The 18,508-nt window shown below is 48.9% G+C and overlaps 2 protein-coding genes across 4 annotated transcripts in view; both read right to left on the bottom strand.

The window, feature by feature from the left end:
* The window catches only part of SPOUT1 (SPOUT domain containing methyltransferase 1), a 28,330-nt gene extending 16,855 nt beyond the window's left edge, over window positions 1-11,475 (bottom strand). The window contains exons 1-6 of one of the 2 annotated variants that reach the window (XM_060250517.1): window positions 11,368-11,475; window positions 10,321-10,363; window positions 6,149-6,265; window positions 4,015-4,174; window positions 1,418-1,507; window positions 268-317 (exon numbers count right to left, since the gene is read on the bottom strand). In XM_060250517.1, the coding sequence (XP_060106500.1) occupies window positions 268-317; window positions 1,418-1,507; window positions 4,015-4,174; window positions 6,149-6,265; window positions 10,321-10,363; window positions 11,368-11,391 (484 nt within the window). In that variant the 5' untranslated portion in view covers window positions 11,392-11,475. The other variant, XM_060250516.1, reaches the window with a different exon arrangement.
* A 1,784-nt stretch (window positions 11,476-13,259) lies between these two features.
* Window positions 13,260-18,508, bottom strand: part of KYAT1 (kynurenine aminotransferase 1) — a 40,560-nt gene continuing 35,311 nt past the window's right edge. For both annotated transcript variants that reach the window (XM_060250513.1, XM_060250515.1), the window contains 3 exons: window positions 17,601-17,677; window positions 16,967-17,053; window positions 13,260-14,153 (listed from right to left, as the gene is read on the bottom strand). In XM_060250513.1, coding sequence (XP_060106496.1) covers window positions 14,085-14,153; window positions 16,967-17,053; window positions 17,601-17,677 — 233 coding nt within the window. In that variant the 3' untranslated portion in view covers window positions 13,260-14,084. The remainder of the gene's footprint in view (window positions 14,154-16,966; window positions 17,054-17,600; window positions 17,678-18,508) is intronic.

Consider the following 18,508-nt stretch of genomic DNA (forward strand, 5'->3'; position numbering starts at 1 on the left):
TGTAAACCAGCAAAATCTCAGAGGAGGAGAAAAAGAATGAGCCCAGAGGAGGAGGTCTCATCTCATCTGATGCTCAGACTAGGAGGCGAGGGGTCAACGACATGGCAACGGGTGCAGAAACTATGGCAGCAAGGAGACAAGGGCTGGGGAAAGCCCAGCATGCCGATGAAGCAAAACAGGAAGAGAAATCTGAACTACAGGCACTGTGCCTGCTGCTGCTGACATTAGGGACTGGGTACGGTCTTGGGCAAAAACTTCAACCCTTACCTGCAAATTGTAGATCTTGGTGCTTTGGGAAAAAAGATTTCCTTAGGTATCTGTTGAAAAAGAAAACAAGAAAGCCACATTCTAACAGGGCAACCGAAACAATGAAAAAGGCAGAGCAGATCCTTGTAAGAAGTTAAAACATTTGGGGCTTTCAGTTTAAAGAAAAAGACCATTGGAGGGAGGGCTGGGGAGACACAACAGAGGTTTATAAAATCATGCACAGCCTAGAGGACTCCCCCCCCTATTCTGTATGACAGAGGCTTTAAAAAAACCAATGCAACTGATGGACAGTCAATTCAGGACAGACAAGGTATGTATTGTGGAACATATGGAACTCACTGCTGCAAGATGCAGCGGCAGCCACTAGCTTAGATGGCGTTAAAAGGAAATGAGACAAATTCACGGAGGACAACCTGTTTGTGGCTACTGGCCATGATGGCAAAATGGCATCTCCAGGTTCAGAGGCAGTGCAGCGGGGAAACCCACTTGCTAGGAAACAAACTGCAGCAAGGGCTCCAGTTTTCATGCCCTGATTGCAGACTTCAGGGGGCAATCTGGTTGAGTACCATAACAAACAGAACACTATACTGGATGAACCACTGATCATCGATCCAAAGGGATCACAGCTAGCAAGGCCATCCAGTAAACCAACCAAACCTTTGAAATGGCATCATCCTTTGCCCCTTTCCGAGATGCCGATTTCTTCCACTCAGCAATTTATTTATTTTATCAAATTTATATCCATACATTTTATCAGCAAAACGAAAACTATTTAGATCGGGGTCCCCAACCTTTTTGAATTTGCCAGCAGCTCTGTTAATTTTGACACAGCGTGACGGCCGCAGCCACAAAATGGCTGCCACAGGAGGCAGAGCCAGCAACAAAATGGCCGCCGTGCTTTGCCTTCAGTCCCACAGCGAAAGATCCTTGTGCTCTGTTGGCAAATGCTAACAAAGCAACTTAAAAAACAAACAAACTGCACAGCCAATCGAATCTCAATTGGCCAGTCAGAAGTCCTCTCTGGCCACATCCATTTTCTAAAAACTCTTGGTAGGCACCAAGAAAAGGGTCAGCAGGCACCATGTTGCTGTGGGTACCAAGCTGGGTACCCCTGGTTTAGAATTTCTCACAGATCTCTAGTGGGACTTACTGGGGACACTCCAGGTACTGCAGAATTCGGGCCAGCTGCACGCAGGCTTGCCCTGTCTTCTTGATCCCCTCAAATTCTCCTTCTGTGGTCCTGAAAGGGAAAACCAGAACAACCCTGGAATCACAGGTTCTCTGATCCAGCCCAAAACTCCTGGATGGCTTCCTGTTGTGGAGGCCACTGCATGAGGAAACGGTAAGCTCCAAACTTCCCTGGCACCAGACCCAATCTGGCTTGTTTGCCAGAGAAATGCTACTGTTGTTTTTATTTAATCTCATTTATACAACATGTTTAAAGCACCACATGTATATTACACTTCCAACAATCATATAAGGGAGGGAATTATTACCTTTATAGACTGGGGGGGGGGCAAGGTGGAGAGAAAGCAGATTGTTATCTAGTTTGTCGTAGAGGCTAAATTCAAATACAGGCCTTCCTCATGATTTGTATTTGTAGCTGAAAATATAGGCTCAGCTTGTACAGGAAGCTACAACCTGACTGCAGTGGCTATCAGGTCTGTCCGAGACCACCTCTGAATGTTCCCTCTCCTATCCAGTGTCCCCTCTAAGCTGAGTTAGTGTGAGCTAGCTCAGTTTTTTAGTCTCTGGATCATGCGTTTTGGTCATAGCTCAGGAAAAATGCCCCAGAGCAAACTGATTGATGCAAGAGCTCCCAACTTTAATGCCAATAGCTCACAAAGTAGAATTTTTGCTCACAAGACCCCACAGCTTAGAGGGAGTACTGCTGCCAACTCCCAGGGGATTCTCTTATCAACCAAGTATCAAATATCAATGAAGTTGTAGAGCAGTGACTTACTTATTCCACCCTCTGGTGTTGCAAGAAAGTCCCCCACACTGCCAGAGGAAGAACAAGTAAGAACATGACAGTGCAAAGCAAGTTTTGGTTTGACCTTTAAAGCCCTTCATGGCCTGAGACCAACGTACCTACAGGACCTTCTCTCCTGTTATGTCCTCCAAAGAGATTTATGCTCAGGTGATTGAAAGCTCAGGTGAATGAAAGCCGCCCTGAGCCTGCCTTGGCGGGGAGGGCGGGGTATAAATAAAAACTTATTATTATTATCTGCTGGCAATCCCTGGCCAAAGAGACTTCTGGCTGTCCTCAACTAGAACCAGGGCCTTCTCCGCACTGGCCCTGCCCTGGTGGAATTCTCTACCTAGCGACATCATGCCCTGCGGGACCTAACTCAGTTCTGCGGGTGTGTAAAATAAGAGATGTTCCACTGGGCCTATGGTAGAGGACTGCAACAGTTTGATATTTCCATTCCGCCACAGCCTCCCCCATGCCCAATTTATGATCCACCCACGGAGGGAGTGAAAACAGCTATGCCATCATGTTTGGAAAATGTTACTGCTTTTATCTGTTATCAATTTATCATCTTCCTATTTATTGCATTTTAACAGCTGTATGTTTTTACTATGATTTACACCACCCTGAACTCTTTGGGGACGGCAGTTTATAAAGGGCAACTAGAATGAGTAAAGATTTGGAACATTTTCCCTGTGAAGAAAGGTTAAAATACTTGGGGATCTTTAGCTTGGAGAAACATCAACTGAGGGGTGACATGAAAGAGGTTTACAAGATTATGCATGGGATAGAGAAGGTAGAGAAAGAAGTACTTCTCTTCTCCCGTTCTCACAATATGAGAACTCGTGGACATTCAATGAAATTGTTGAGCAGTTGGGTTAGAACTCATAAAAGGAAGTCCTTCTTCGCCCAAAGGGTGATTAACACCTGGAATTCACTGCCACAGGAGGTGGAGGAGGCTACAAGCATAGACAGCTTCAAGATGGGACTGAATAAGCATATGGAGCAGAGGGCCATCAGTGGCTATTAGCCACAGTGTATTGTTGGAACTCTGTCTGGGGCAGTGATGCTCTGTATTCTTGGTGCTGGGGGGGCACAGTGGGAGAGCTTCTAGTGTCCTGGCTCCACTGGTGGACCTTTGGCCACTGTTTGACACAGTGTTGGACTGGATGGGCCACGGGCCTGATCCAACATGGCTTCTCTTATGTAATTTAATTAATTATTATTAATAATAACAACAACAATAACAACAACAATAATCAAGAGAGGGCTGCAACTGTGTCCTCTGGCCAACGTACAGCAGCTCTGGGGACCAACAGAAGCTACTGTCAGCTGGAGGCTTCTGACCATGCAGAGAAGAGCTTCCCAACTTTTTGGAGCCTTTGATTACCTTTGGAATTCTGGCGCAGCCTGGTGGGCCCAGACACAAAATGGCTGCTGGCCACAGGGAGCGGAGCCAGCCACAGCATGGCTGCCGCAGAAACATTTCTAAAAATCTGAGAAGTCAGTCAAATCTCCAACGGCATTCAGAAGCGCCACTGGGCAGAAGCCCCACCCACTTCCTTAAAACACTCGGTGGGCACCAGGAAAGGTGTCAACAGGCACCCTGGTGCCCACAGATACCATGCTGGGGACCCCTTATCCAAGGGCTCTTTTCATGCCTTCCCGCCATGTCTATTTAGTGTTTCATGCAGAGAAGAGTCCAAAGGAGTGCCAAGGGACACAGGGGCTGGGCCCGAGGTTCACCTCAGTGACCCAAGAGGGTGTGTTCTCACTTGGAATCTTCGCCTTGCTCATCAAATACCACAATCTCATCCACGCAGAAGATGGTGCAGGCCCGGGCGATCTGACCGGCAAGGTACGTCCGCAGCTCTGGTGACTGTGCGTTGTTGAGAATGGAGCCCGGAAGGGCGACGCTGACTGTATAGTGACGCCCTAAGAAACAGGAGCCGTTAAGACTGCAAAGGCAGAAGCTTCGGAAATTTACTCCCAGACCCCCATTAGGTAGACAACAGCCTTTTGGTTGGGGCGCCGAAGCCCATTCACGTTGGCATTTCATTCAAGCCAGGCTATTATTTAGATGTTATCAAAGATTTCAGGTTTTCACGGCTGGTAACATCATTAGGGTTTGTAGAATCTTTCGGGATCAAGTGCCGTGTTCTACTGGAGAAAGTTTTCCTTCCAGACGTTTCGTACCCGAAAGATTCTACAAACCCTATTATTTAGATGTTTTATAAAGTGTTATCAATGCACTCAACAGATTAATGCAAGGCATGCAATCTACAACTTGACAGAAGGGAAGGAGGGCGGAGGGGTACGGCGATGCATTCATTCCAGCCACAGATGCATTTGGCTTCCATAGGGGAGGGGAGCAAGGACCAAGGGGGCAGTGCCAAAGTGTTACAGAACAGGAGTTTTGAAAATGGAGCCAACTTCAAGCAGGTGTTCCAGGAGGCCATCTAAGGCAGGGTTGTCCAAACTGTGGCTCGGGACATCTGTATTGTGTGGCTCTTGAAGTCCCCACTGCCCCATCGGCCAGAAGGGAGAAGGCGTTTGTCTCTTTAAATCACTTCTCGAAGCCAAGCCAGCCATCAGCTTGGAGCATGCTTTTAAAATTAAAGTTCCTTTCTTTCCACCTCTCCCTCCATCTATTTGCCTGCATTCCTGTCTTGTGGCCCTCAAACATCTGACATTCATGTCTTGCGGCTCTCAAGCACCTGACATTTATTCTATGTGGCTCTTACGTTAAGGAAGTTTGGCCACTCCTGATCAGGGGCAGTGAAGAAGAAAGGGCAGAGCTATTTGTAGAAGCAGGACGGTGCTGAAGCTGGAGTACAAAAGGATTCAGATTGGGGTGTATTGGGATTCTATTGGAGAGAGACTGAGGCAGCACAAAGCCATGCAAGGCTTTCAGGGGATTTATGCTGGATCTAAGAGAGGACAGAGAGCCAACGTAGAGATTTACTGAAGTGCGATACCAGGGATGGCCAAACTTGCTTAACGTAAGAGCCACGCAGAATAAACGTCAGATGTTTGAGAGCCACAAGACATGAATGTCAGATGTTTGAGAGTTGCAAGACAGGAAGGAAGGAAGGAAGGAAGGAAGGAAGGAAGGAAGGAAGGAAGGAAGGAAGGAAGGAAGGAAGGAAGGAAGGAAGGAAGGAAGGAAGGAAGGAAGGAAGGAAGGAAGGAAGGAAGGAAGGAAGGAAGGAAGGAAGGAAGGAAGGAAAATAGATGAGGGAGGTAGAGGTGGAAAAAAGCAACTTTAAATGCATTCTCCAAGTCAGCAGCTGACTTGGCGAAGTGACTTAAAGAGAGAAATGCCTTCTCCAAGCTGGCTGACAGGGTGGAGGGGGCTTCAAGAGCCACACAACCAATGCTCCCTCTAAGCTTTGGAGTCTTATGAGCAAAAATTCTACTTTGTGAGCTACAGGCATTAAAGTTGTGAGCTGCTGCATAAAATAGCGTGCCCTGGGGTCATTTTTCCTTGAGCTAAGACAAAAATGTGTGAGCTGGAGGCTAAAAAACCGTGCTTAGAGGGAACACTGCACACAACATGTGTGAAAGAGCCACATGTGGCTCCAAAGACGCAGTTTGGTCACCCGTATTCCATTGTACCACTCTCCCTGGGATATGATGGACACATGAAGCAGCACCCTTGGTCAATCCTGGTCAGTACTGTCTACTCTGGCTGGCAGCAGATCTCCAGGGTATCAGGTGGAGAATTTTTGCATCACCTACTAACTGATTCTTTTTAAATTTCTTTTCTTTTTTTTAAACTGGCACTGTCAGGGATCAAACCTGGGACCTTCTGTGTTCAGAACAAAGGCTCTTCCACTGAGCCACAGCCCCTCTCCTGAATAGTCTGGTACTCAATCCCATTTCCATCCCATTCCCAGAAGGGGCTACCTTTATCTTCCTGGGGCTCCACCTCTTCCTTCTTTTTCTCCATCTGCTCCTGCATTTTCTTCTTCTCTAGTTTTCTCAGCAGCTTTATCTCTTTCCATTTTTTCTTCTCCTCCTTTCCTGGAAGATGGAAAGAAAGGGTGCAGTTAACAAGTCAAGATAAAAATGGCGCCTGTCAGTGACAGGATTTAAAACTTCACCAAAGGAAGACGATACTGGAATTAATGGGGATCGGGAAATCAAAGGCTGAATATTTTTTCAAGGGCCAGATGCTCTCTCTGAGCCTGTCCAACCCTCTGTAAATAGGGAAAGGAAAGGTCTCCTGTGCAAGCACTAGTCGTTTCCGACTCTGGGTGATGTCGCTTTCACGTTTTCACAGCAGACTTTTTACGGGCTGGTTTGCCATTGCCTTCCCCAGTCTTTTACACTTTCCCCCCAGCAAGCTGGGTACTCATTTGACCAACCTCGGAAGGATGGAAGGCTGAGTCAACCTTGGGCTGGCTACCTGAATCCAGCTTCCGCTGGAATCGAACTCAGGTCGTGAGCAGAGAATTCAGACCACAGTACTGCTGCTTTACCACTCTGCGCCACGGGGCCGCTTCTGTAAATATCCCATGAGCTAAATCCTTAATGGATCCATGAATCCATGTAATCCTCATTTGAACCAGCCTATGTTAGCGGCCACCCCCAAGACACATTGCAGTGAGTTTCTCACGTTAACCTTGCACTGTGCAAAGTACTTTTTGCCTGTCCACCAACTTCAAAGGGTGCCCACCTTTCCCCCGAAGTTTTAGTAACTTTAAGAAAAAGAAGTTCTCTCTGGCCACTTTCTCCACATCATCCCTCGTTTATAAGCTTCTATCATGTTCCTTCCTCATCTTATGTTCAAACTGAGAAGTCCAAAATATTTTAGCTTCTCCTTCCTGGGAAAACACACCAACCCTGGGATTGTTTCTGTTGCCCTTTTCTGCATGTTTCTGACCCACACTAGCGCAATCAGCAGCAGGTGTCTTCCAAAATTTTAGTAAAAACGTAATCCGAAGCAGAGATGCAGGCTAGGAAGTTTTCCAAGTCTGAAGTCATCGTTTGATAAAAATCTATCTCACTTAATAGCCAATACCATTGCCATTGCCCATACAAGATCAGGTATGCTTGGCAGTTTCAAAGTTGTAAGAAACGTTTCAGGTGACTGTCACTAGGAACTGTGTGTGAGAGCATACATGTATCTTTTATTGCCCTGTAAATGGTGGGGGCGGGAAGGAACAAACGCACTAATACATGTTTGTGCAAACTGTGCCAGATTAAACCCTATGGAGGCCCCTAGGCAGTCGAAATCTTAAGGCCCCCTCGCAAATTATTTGAGTCGGAGCGCCTGCCCCGCCACCCGTGGCCTCTGCTGCAGCCTGCAGGCCCCTTCTCCAAAGCCCCTTTGACAAAGCTGCGGGGGAGAGGCAGAGAGAGGCAAACTTGGCAATGATGCCAGCAGCAGCCGCACCAGGAAAGTCGGGCAAAGAGCGGCTCAGATGCTGGCAGCTTGTGCAGGTTGAGAGGGCTGCAAGCAGGGGAAAAACCAGGGGGGAAAACCAGCCTGGGGCCCCTAAGGCATGGGGACCCACAGGCTGTTAATCCGGCCCTGTGTGCAAAGTACCATGAAGTCACAGCTGACTTACGATGACCCCAGCAAGGGGCTTTCAAGGCAAGCGAAAAGCAGTGGTGGCTTGTCATTGCCTTCCTCTGCAGAGACTTCCTTGGTGGTCTCCCTTTCAAGTACTACGGACCCTGCTTAGCTTCCGAGATCAGGCTAAAACCTGCTGCCTTCCGGCCCCACAAATACATAAAACGAGCCGCATTTTAAAAAGCAAGATAGTCATTCACCAGGCACAATGCACAGTTCAAAACAAACATAAAACTCAAACTGGGAGGTATATTGCAGTTACTAATCTGATACAGAACTAACCAGTAAAGCATCTGATGGTACAGAGAGCGACAGTGAAAACCGAGAAGCCCTAACAACCTCCAGAAAGGAGAGCTACATATGAACATATGAAGCTGCCTTATATTGAATCAGACCCTGGGTCCATCAAAGTCAGTATTGTCTACTCAGACTGGCAGCGGCTCTTTCTCCAGAGTCTCAAGCTGAGGTTTTCCACACCTTTTTGCCTGGACCCTTTTTAGTTGGAGATGCCAGGGACCTGGGACCTTCTGCTTCCCAATCAGATGCTCCGCCACCGAGCCACCGTCCCTACATTCTGTTGATGGGTAGAAAGCCCCCTCCAAGGAATATGAAGCACAGTTCGTTGGGAGTGTTCAAATGATACGTGTCAACAGTTTCCTGCGCCTTTGTGTTTTTGCCCTTACGTTTAAACAATGTAAGGGGATAACAATAAGTGCTACCAAGCCAACTCCTGATGAGATTTTCAAGATAGGAGACAAGCAGAGGCAGTTTGCAATTGCCTGCCTCTGCATAGCAACCCCGGACTTCCTTGGGGGGCTCCCATCCAAACACTGAACAGGGCCGACCCTACTTAGAAGATGAAGAAGAAGAAGATATTGGATTTATATCCCGCCCTCCACTCCGAAGAGTCTCAGAGCGGCTCACAATCTCCTTAACCTTCCTCCCCCACAACAGACACCCTGTGAGGTGGGTGGGGCTGGAGAGGGCTCTCACAACAGCTGCCCTTTCAAGGACAACCTCTGCCAGAGCTATGGCTGACCCAAGGCCATGCTAGCAGGTGCAAGTGGAGGAGTGGGGAATCAAACCCGGTTCTCCCAGATAAGAGTCTGCACACTTAACCACTACACCAAACTTAGCTTCTGAGATCTGACAAGCTCAGGCTGGTCTAGGCCAGGGGTCCCCAACCCCCAGTTGCATAATTATTTCATTATATATTACAATGTAATAATAATAATACATTGGATTTATATCCAATATCGCCCTCCACTCTGAGTGGCTCACAATCTCCTTTATCTTCCTCCCCCACAACAGACACTCTGTGAGGTGGGTGTGGCTGAGAGAGCTCTTCCAGGAGCTGCCCTTTCAAGGGCAACTCTACGGGAGCTATGGCTGACCCAAGGCCATTCCAGCAGCTGCAAGTGGAGGAGTGGGGAATCAAAGTCGGTTCCCACCACACCAAAATAAAGTGCACAATTGTACCATCCCGAAACCATCGTGTCCCTCCCCCCACAGTCCGTGCAAATATTGTCTTCCACAAAACTGGTCCCTGGTGCCAAAAAAGTTGAGGAATACTGGTCTAGGCTATTCAAGGGAGGTCCATGCTTTAAATTTTTACAAGCATTATTCCGGTAAGAATAATTTTCAGATAAATTTGAATTTAACCCACGTTTGAATTCTTCCCCCGATAATCAAATATTTCACATCATGTATCTGTTGGTACTGGGACACAAAGCTGACATGGGATATTTTGACATTTTTGTTTAGTAAGTAATGTAAGTAAAATTAAACATGCTAAATCAGTTCACACACTACTTAGGGCTCTGGAAAATGTTTTGGAACATTTCCTGATGCCAGTTCTTCTGGAAAATCCAACTTGGGGCCCAAAAGGCCATTTTCTGGTTTTGAACGTGTCTAATGGTGGACTGATCACCTTAGAATCATAGAGTTGGAAGGGACCTCTAATGGCATCTAGTCCAACCCCCTGCACAATGCAGGAAACTCACAAACACCTCCCCCTAAATTCACAGGATCTTCATCGCTGTCAGATGGCCATCTAGCCTCTGTTTAAAAACCTCCAAGGAAAGAGAGCCCACCACCTCCCGAGGAAGCCTGTTCCACTGAGGAATTGCTCTAACGGTCAGGACGTTCTTCCTAATGTTGAGCCAGAAACGCTTCAGATTTAATTTCAACCCATTGTTTCTGGTCCTACCTTCCAGGGCCACAGAAAACAATTCCACACCATCCTCTATATGTCAGCCCTTCAAGTACTTGAAGATGGTGATCCTACGACCTCTCAGCCGCCTCCTCTTCAGGCTAAACACCCCCAGCTCCTTCAACCTTTCCTCATAGGACTTGGTCTCCAGACCCCTCACCATCTTCGCTGCCCTCCTCTGGACCCGTTCCTTGAAAGAAAGAGGCTTGCTTTTGATGAAACTCGTGGCTATTTTTAAAAGATTTACAAAATTATGAAATTATTAGAGGATCCAAAAAGCACCCTTACTTTCTTGCTTCCATTTGCGCCAGTCAATCTTTTTCCCTTCACCCTGGAGAAGAAAGATGAAGACAGATCAAGACAGGTAGTCCTGTTAAGCTATCTCAAGAACTGAGCAGTGACACATGAAAGCTCCTCCCCTTCCACAAATTTTGTTGGTACTCTGGATCTTTTCCACTGCTAAGGACAAAGACAGAAATTGCCACAACTAATTTATATAAGGGTGTTCCTGGCAAACCCACCCGGATGAGTTCACACAGCCTTAAAGCGAGGAGCAGAAGTTCCACATTCCAAGACAGTCTACCTTGGAAGACCAGCTATGACACAGCAGAGGACAAGCTGTAGTTTTCATGCTCTGTTTGCGAGTCTCTGAAAGATTCGCCTCAGCCTAGATCAGGGGTGGCCAAACTGCAGCTCGGGAGCCACACATGGTTCTTTCACATATATTGTGTGGCTCTTGAAGCCTTCTCTGCTTTGTTGGGTGGCTTGCAGCAGGCATTTTTCAACAGCTTGGAGAATGCATCTCAAGTTAAAGTTGCTTTCTTTCCCCCTCTCCCTCTCTCCCCCATTTTCCTTCCTTCCTTCCTTGGGGCTCTCAAAGATCTGATGTTCCTGTCTTGCAGCTCTCAAACACCTGATGTTTATTCTATGTGGCTCTTACCTTAAGCAAGTTTGGCCAGCCCTGCTCTAGATGATGCCCCCCTTTAAGTCTGCCCAAGCATGGTCGGTCTATTTCCGGGGTGTTCAAACTGTGGCTCAGGAGCCACATGTGGTTCTTCCACACACACTGCGCGGTTCTTGAAGCCCCTATCACCCCATTGGTTGGTGGCTTGGAGAAGGCATTTAAAGCTGCTTTCTTTCCATCTTTCCTGTCTGCCTGCTTGCCTTGTGGCTCTCAAACGTCTCACGTTTATTCTCTGCGGCTCTTTCATTAAGCAAGTCTGGCCGCCCCTGGGCTATTCCCACACCCCGGCTCCGTCCCTCCCCGCCACTTCCCCCAGCCCGAGGCGCCCACCGCCCCTCACTCGCCACCTCCTTCCGCCATCCCACGTGCACCTTCGCCCGGCTCCTCTCCGCCATGTTCCCGCCGAGCAGCTCCTGGCCGCTTCCGCCTCCCTCGCCTTCGCAAGCCTCTGATTGGATCCGACGGAGTCGACCTCGGACTGCCCACCACGTGACGTCACGAGGACTCCCCAAGCGGCGAGTGAGGGGCGGGGCGAAAGGGGGAGAGGGGCGCGTCCCATTCGCAGCCCCGCCCCCTTTGTGCGCTTGCGCTGCTGTTGCCGTGAAGGAGTCTTGCCCGTTTCTCGCTATTGGGATAAGTGCGGCGGGGGTGGGTGGGTCTGTTTACTTCCGCCTCTGACATCTCAGTTCCAAGAGAGACAGGGGGTGTGGCCTGATATGCTAGTGAGTTCCTGCTGGGCTGCTTCTACAAAAAAGCCCTGTGCCAAACAATGGTGATGTCAGGGGGTGTGGCCTAATATTGAAACGAGTTCCTGCTGGGCTGCTGCTACAAAAAAAGCCCTGTGCAAAACAATGGTGACGTCAGGGGTGTGTGGCCTAATATGCAAATGACTTCCTGCTGGGCTTTTTCTACAAAAAAGCTGTGTGTGAAACAATGGTGATGTCAAGGGGTGTGGCCTAGTATGCAAATGAGTCCATGCTGGGCTTACTCTCCAAAAAAAGCCCTCATTGCTGCAGTTTGTTATCTGGAGTCCTGCAACCCGGCAAGATGCTCCGCAGCTGACCTGCCCTTTACGCAGCGATTGCTGCTCCCCAAACTGAAACCCTTTAACAGTACTTGGAATGACACTTTGGGTCTGTTGCTGTAACGCTCTGTTTCTAGTGGGACAAAGTTTGTGTCCAGGGGCACCGTTAAGACCAACGAAGTTTAATTCTGGGCAGGGCTTTTTTTTTTAAAAGGCAGGAATGCACAGGAACGCAGTTCCGGCTGGCTTGGCATCAGAGGGTGTGGCCTAATATGCAAATGAACTCTTGCTGGGCTTTTTTTTACAAATAGCCCTATGCTAAATAATGATAATGTCAAGGGATATGGCCTAATATGCATATGAACTCTTGCCGGGCTTTTTTGTAGAACAAAAAATGATGCTGAACATTGATGATGTCATGGAATGTGGCGTAATATGCCAATGAGTTCCTGCTGGGCTTTTTCTACAAAAAAGGCCCTGATTCTGGGTGCAGGCACACTTCTTCAGGTATCTTTCATTTGCATGCGCACCTCTTCTGATAGGTGAAGAAGTGTGCCTGCACACGGAAGCTTAGACCCAGAATTTAAAGTCCGTCTCAAGTTGCCACTGGGCTCAAACTTTGTACTGTTGCTTCAGACCAATGTATAGGATGGAGTATAGGGGAGTTGCTAGGGTTGCCAAACTCCAGGTAATACCTGGTGATCTCCTGACTACAGAGATCAGTTCCCCTACAGAAAGTGACTGTTTTGCAGGGTGGATGTGCTGGCATTGTGCCATCCTCAAACCCTGCCCTCCCTCCCTCCCCAAAAATCTCTGTGTGTTTTGCAACTCTGGAAGTTGCGTTAACACAGTGTTAGTTCAAGACTTCTATTCAGCCAGATGGCTTTGGTGGACAAGGTAGTAAAGTGTAGGGTGTTCGAGGCAAGGAACTAACAGAGGTGGTTTGCCATCGCCCGAACCACCCTGGCCATCTTCGGCGGTCTCTTGTCCAAGCCCTCACCAGAGCAGAGTTGCCGCCAGAGTTTTTGGTGCCCTATGCCCCTGGCTCCCTGCCCCCTGTGGCAGCAAGGGCGGCAGTTGCAGGTAGTGTGGCACTGAGCACCTCTGAGCACACCTGCCGTCATGCCACACCCACTCAGACTTCCCGGTTCTGTGCTTCCATACTTGAGCGCTGCTACAATCTTAGCTCCAGTCTTGGCTTTGTTTTCTGCATCCCGTGAATCCACAATGCCAATCCACTTTCTTTACACAACATTTCCTTTATTGGCAATCAGTGCTACAATTTTCCTTGACTGCTTTCCTAGTGGTACAGTTTCCTTAACTGCTTTCCTAGACTGCAACACGGCAGAACTAGGAGGATCGCAGGACCGACAGGAGTTGCCTTGGTGCTTAAACCCGTAGAGGCAATGTGCAAAGGGAGAGCAGGATCACTCTCATCAGGCCTCGGGTCCAAATACGTTCCTCCCAATACACACCTTCGCACTGTGCAATGCGGTTCTTCGGGAGCCTTCGAAGAGAGTCTATGTGTGTGCAGATGGTATGCGCAGGTGTGGGGAGGGTGAGACTAGCAGACATGATTGCCTTCCTCCTGCTTTGCCTGTAACACAACTATGTCATGTGCTGAAGGCTAATGGCCTTTAGAAATAGGGAATAAATGTCATTAAGAAGCAGAGAGAGAGAGACAGAGAGAGAGAGAGAGAGAGAGATCCTGTATCAGGGAAGCTCAAACGTGACCACAAATTCCAAGAAACCCCAAAAACTGACCCAACCACACGAGTGTATTTGGCTCCTTGCTCAAAATCCTCCCCAGTCCTTGGAATCACAGCAAAAACATTCTTCTTTAGGATTACTCCAGCATGCCCCAGAGTTTCACAAATCCTGGGGGGGTCAGAAAAAAAAGAAATTAACCATCAACCCCTGAGAAAGAATACTTCCTTGCTTGTAGAGAGCCACAGCCCTTTGACTTCCCAGGATGCAGTTCAGTAGCAGGAAACTTGGACGAGAGGGCTCCTTTCCCTGCTTGCACCGAAGCTCCAGTTACACAGCCCACTCCCAAGGGATCGCTTATTGGCCAGGTCTCGTCTGACTCCACTGTTGCAAGATGGCAGCTGCGGCATCTAGAGTGGCGTTCTCCTAAGGAGGAAGCAAAAATTGTAACATTTATTGGCATCACCAAGATCCTCCTGACCAGGGGTTGTTTTGTAGAAAAATAGGTGGCAGAGCTCATTAGGATAACTCATTAGCATATGCTGCCCTCCCCAGCCAAAAGCAACCCAATGCAAGAAAGGAGAGCCCAGGGCAAGCGAGGCCTGCTTGGGCTGGAGAGAGATCCAGCCAGCACATGCAGACCTCACTCACCTGGGGCTCTCCTTGACCGCCCCCAGTCAAAAGGCCAGCAAGACACCCGCCAACCAAAATCACATAAGAAGTGGAGAAAGGGTGATGGGTTAATGAGGGCTTCTGGGGGGCATGGCAAAGCCCCTGGGGGCTGGCTGGCTGCTCTCCTAATCCAGGCATTGTTATGCAGCTGCACCTACTAGTCAATGGACAAGGTAGGTGGGGAGGAAGAGGGGGAACCCTCAGAAATAGGGTTGCCAAGTCCAATTCAAGAAATATCTGGGGACTTTGGGGGTGGAACCAGGAGACATTGGGGGTGAAGCCATAAACAAAGTTGTGACAAGCACAATTGAACTCCAAAGGGAGTTCTGGCCATCACATTTAAAGGAACCGCACACCTTTTAAATGCCTTCCCTGCGTTAGAAATAATGAAGGATAGGGGCACCTTCTTTCGGGGATCATAGAATTGGACCCCCTGGTCCAAAATTTTTGAAATTTGGAGAGCATTTTGAGGAGAGTCATCAGACGCTATGCTGAAAATTTGGTGCCTCTGCCTCAAAAAACAGCCCCCCCAAAGCCCCAGATACCTCCAGATCAATTCTCTATTATCCCCTATGAGAATCGATCTCCTTAGGGAATAATGAAGCGCCCAGCAGACATTTCCCTCCCTCCTCCCCCGTTTCTGATGACTCTGAAGCAGGGGATTGGCATCTCTACTCACAAGCTGCTGAACTTCCAACTTCTTCACAGTAACACAGAGCAACCAAAGGTTCAAGTTTACCTTTCCTATGCAAACGACCTCTGCAAAGATTGCGCAACCAATGGAGGGTCTGGGAGCAGCCATGTTCTTCTGCCTACTCCCCCCGGCCCCTTTCAGCCTTAAAGACGCAGACACGTCACCTTTCCAAGTGTAGTCTGAAGCCTCCAGAGGTGAAAAGGCACATGGTAGCTGCGGGGGCGAGGCTTCCCCCGCCGGCCAGCTGACTGGGAAAGCGGGAGAACCCCTCCTGAGACCTGGGGATCGGCAAGCCTACTCAGAAAGGTTCAGGAGCTGTGCTCCTGTGAGCTCCTGCTGAGTCTGAGGCCTGCTCCTGACCCCAGTCCTTTTGTTTGTGTGATAAGCTGTTTGTCCCACCCAGGAGAGGTGCCACAGCAGCGGCTGTGGCTGGCCATGGCGTGCCTGACCCGTTCGAGTAGCGTGCCTGTGAACGCACACACACTTATGTGCATGCTTGTGTTTAAACTTTTAACCACCCAAAAGAGATATGCGGTTCAAAGGGCCCTGAGCCCTCATCCTCCACGAATGCCGTCACCCCAGATACTTTTCTCCCCGCCTTCCTTGGATGCCAGATGTGAACCAGGCTGGGAGAAACATGCAGGGTGCAATGGTGGATCGTACATTTCCACGCACAGTGTTCCCGAGCAAGATGCCTGGTCCCCTGCCTCTGGAATGTGTACCGTCCGCAAGCACCCACAAAGCATCATGTCACTAGATTTGTACACGCAGCCATCTTGTAGCAACCCCAGCGAGGGGCCTTCAAGGCAAGTGGGAAGCAGAGAAGCCATGGCTTTCCTCTGCAGAGCCTTCCTTGGTGAACTGCCACCCAAGGACCAACCTTGCTTCGCTTCTGAGATCTGATGAGACTGGACTGTACCTTACTGCTGTCCCTCCCCATCCCTACATATAGCTCATAAAATGGCAAAATTTGCAGATGCCAGCTTATGTTATTCTAGACTAGGGATGGCCAAACTGCGGCTCGGGAGCCACATGTGGCTCTTTCACACATATTGTGTGGCTCTTGAAGCCCCCACTGCTCCATTGGTCAGCTTGGAAAAGGCATATCTTTCTTTAAATCAGGAGTGGCCAACGGTAGCTCTCCAGATGCTTTTTGCCTACAACTCCCATCAGCCCCAGCCATTGGCCATGCTGGCTGGGGCTGATGGGAGTTGTAGGTAAAAAAAAACATCTGGAGAGCTACCGTTGGCCACCCCTGCTCTAAATAACTTCTCCAAGCCAAGCCAGTCAGTAGCTTGGAGAATGCAAAGTTGGTTTCTTTCCACCTCTCCCTCGCTCCTCCCTATTTCCCTTCCTTCCTTCCTTCCTTCCGGCTCTCAAACATCTGACCTTCGTGTCTTGCAGCTCTCAAACATCTGATGTTTATTCTATGTAGCTCTCACGTTAAGTGAGTTTGGCCACCCACTGGTTCAGTCTAAGACAGTGAACAAATGACCTGTCTGACTACAGGTGAGAGGCCATTCCTCAGTAGAAGCATAAAGCCTCTGAGACCTGCTGTCAACGGAGGGCAGCTTGCGGGTGATGAGAACGGCCTCCTATCCCAAACAGCCACTGCCACTCAGAGTAACAATAGGGACCAATGGTCTAGCTCAGTATAAAACAACGTTGGGTGCATTTATGCTCCCCCAGCCCTCTTGCCTTTATCCAGGCATTGATCGAAGAAATACAGCAGCCCAGAGGAGAAATCAAGGCTTCCAGGGTTAGGGATTGGCTCACCCTGGGCAGAATGTCCCTCCTCCCCCATTAAAGTCCCCAAGTAGAACGACAGCTGCTACCCAACTCTCCTCCTCTTTTGCTTCCCGGGATATTTCACCTTTGCAAAGCAGAAACGGATGAAGCGGTCGAAGTTCTTCTTCTGCGGAGCGCTGTAGAAGGCAGAGACCGGGATGGCGGCTAGACCCTGCGAAGGCGGGAGGTGGGATGTGAGGAGAGAGAGTCCCCTTCCCTCCGTTCTGTACAATCTTGCATGACACAGAAATCCAATTAGCAAGACCATGTGTTCTTCTGCCGGAGGGGAATATGGCAGAGCTGTACGGGTGCAGCTGTGTTGGAGTCACAGAGCAGGGAGTGGAAAGACCTGAGTTCAGATCTCCATGCTCCCAGAAAGCTCCCTCCCTCCCTCTACCTCCCTCCCTCCCCCCACTCTGGATGTTTGCAAGGTCAAAAAGAGGTGCTGTAGTTCAACTGGAAAGCAGCCACAGTGTATGTAGAAGCCCTGGCACCTTCAACTAGGAGATCTGGGTGAGATTCTAGGACAAAGACAGCTTTACCGAGCTGGATGGGCCAGTGGTCCCGCTCAACAGGAGCTGGCTTCATTCTGGTGCTCCCCAGAAAACCAAAATGGCATTGGCTCCCCATCAGATTAGGAAAAAAAGGAAACATTTCCCTCCCTTTAACGTCAGCCAGAAGCCTCAATGGCAGGGTCGGTCCTGATCCTGGGCACACACCTTGTTCTTGATCATCCACTTTACAAACCGAAAGTCGTAGGGCTCCTCAGAGTCCTGGAGGTCAGGCACTGGAGCTTCTACAAGAAAGGACAAAAAAATCTCAACAACAAAGCTGGTTATGACGGGTGTTCCCTCTAAGCTGAGTTAAGTGTGAGCTAGCTCACCTTTTTTAACTTCCGGCTCACACATTTTTGTCTTAGCTCAAGAAAAATGGCCCCCAGAGCAAACTTTTATTCTGTTGCTCACAACTTTAATGCCAGTAGCTCCCAAAGTAGAATTTTTGCTCACAAGACTCCACAGTTTAGAGGGAGTATGGGTTATGATGTGGGCTCAGGGTGTCAGACTAGGATCCGGGAGACCCAGGTTCGAATCCTCACTCTGCTATACAGTTCACTGGGCAACCCTGGGCCACTCACACACACTAAGCCTTGCCTATCTCACGGGGAGGGGGGGCGGCTGTGAGGATGAAGTAGAACAAGGGAGAAGGATGCTGGCCCTCTCAATTGCACAGCAGAGCTACTGAGCAAATATTCTCTTCCTTCTATTGGCTGAGGCTCCTTCCCCTCCTGCTTCCCAGGAAGGAAGGATCCAGCGCTTCCTTTGCCCAGTTCCCTGGATCCCATGGGAGAAATACACAGAAAGCACCTTTAAGACCAACGAGTGCTAATGTTTTAAGCATGTTTTATTTTATTTTTTAAAAAACTTTGTGTTTGTGTCCTTTATAAAGTTTATAACTCTGCTACCTAATCTTAAATAGGTACACAGATGGCCTGGCCTGACAAGGTCTCATTTATGTCATATCTAGCCCTCATAGCAAATGAGTTCGACACCCCTGCAGAGATTTAGAACTCCTAAATGAAAGAGCCTGTCCTGTATTTTAACATCTTACAGGGAATGTATAGAGAGAC

The sequence above is a fragment of the Heteronotia binoei genome, chromosome 12 (assembly GCF_032191835.1).
Source record: "Heteronotia binoei isolate CCM8104 ecotype False Entrance Well chromosome 12, APGP_CSIRO_Hbin_v1, whole genome shotgun sequence".
In the NCBI taxonomy this organism is placed as follows: domain Eukaryota; kingdom Metazoa; phylum Chordata; class Lepidosauria; order Squamata; family Gekkonidae; genus Heteronotia; species Heteronotia binoei.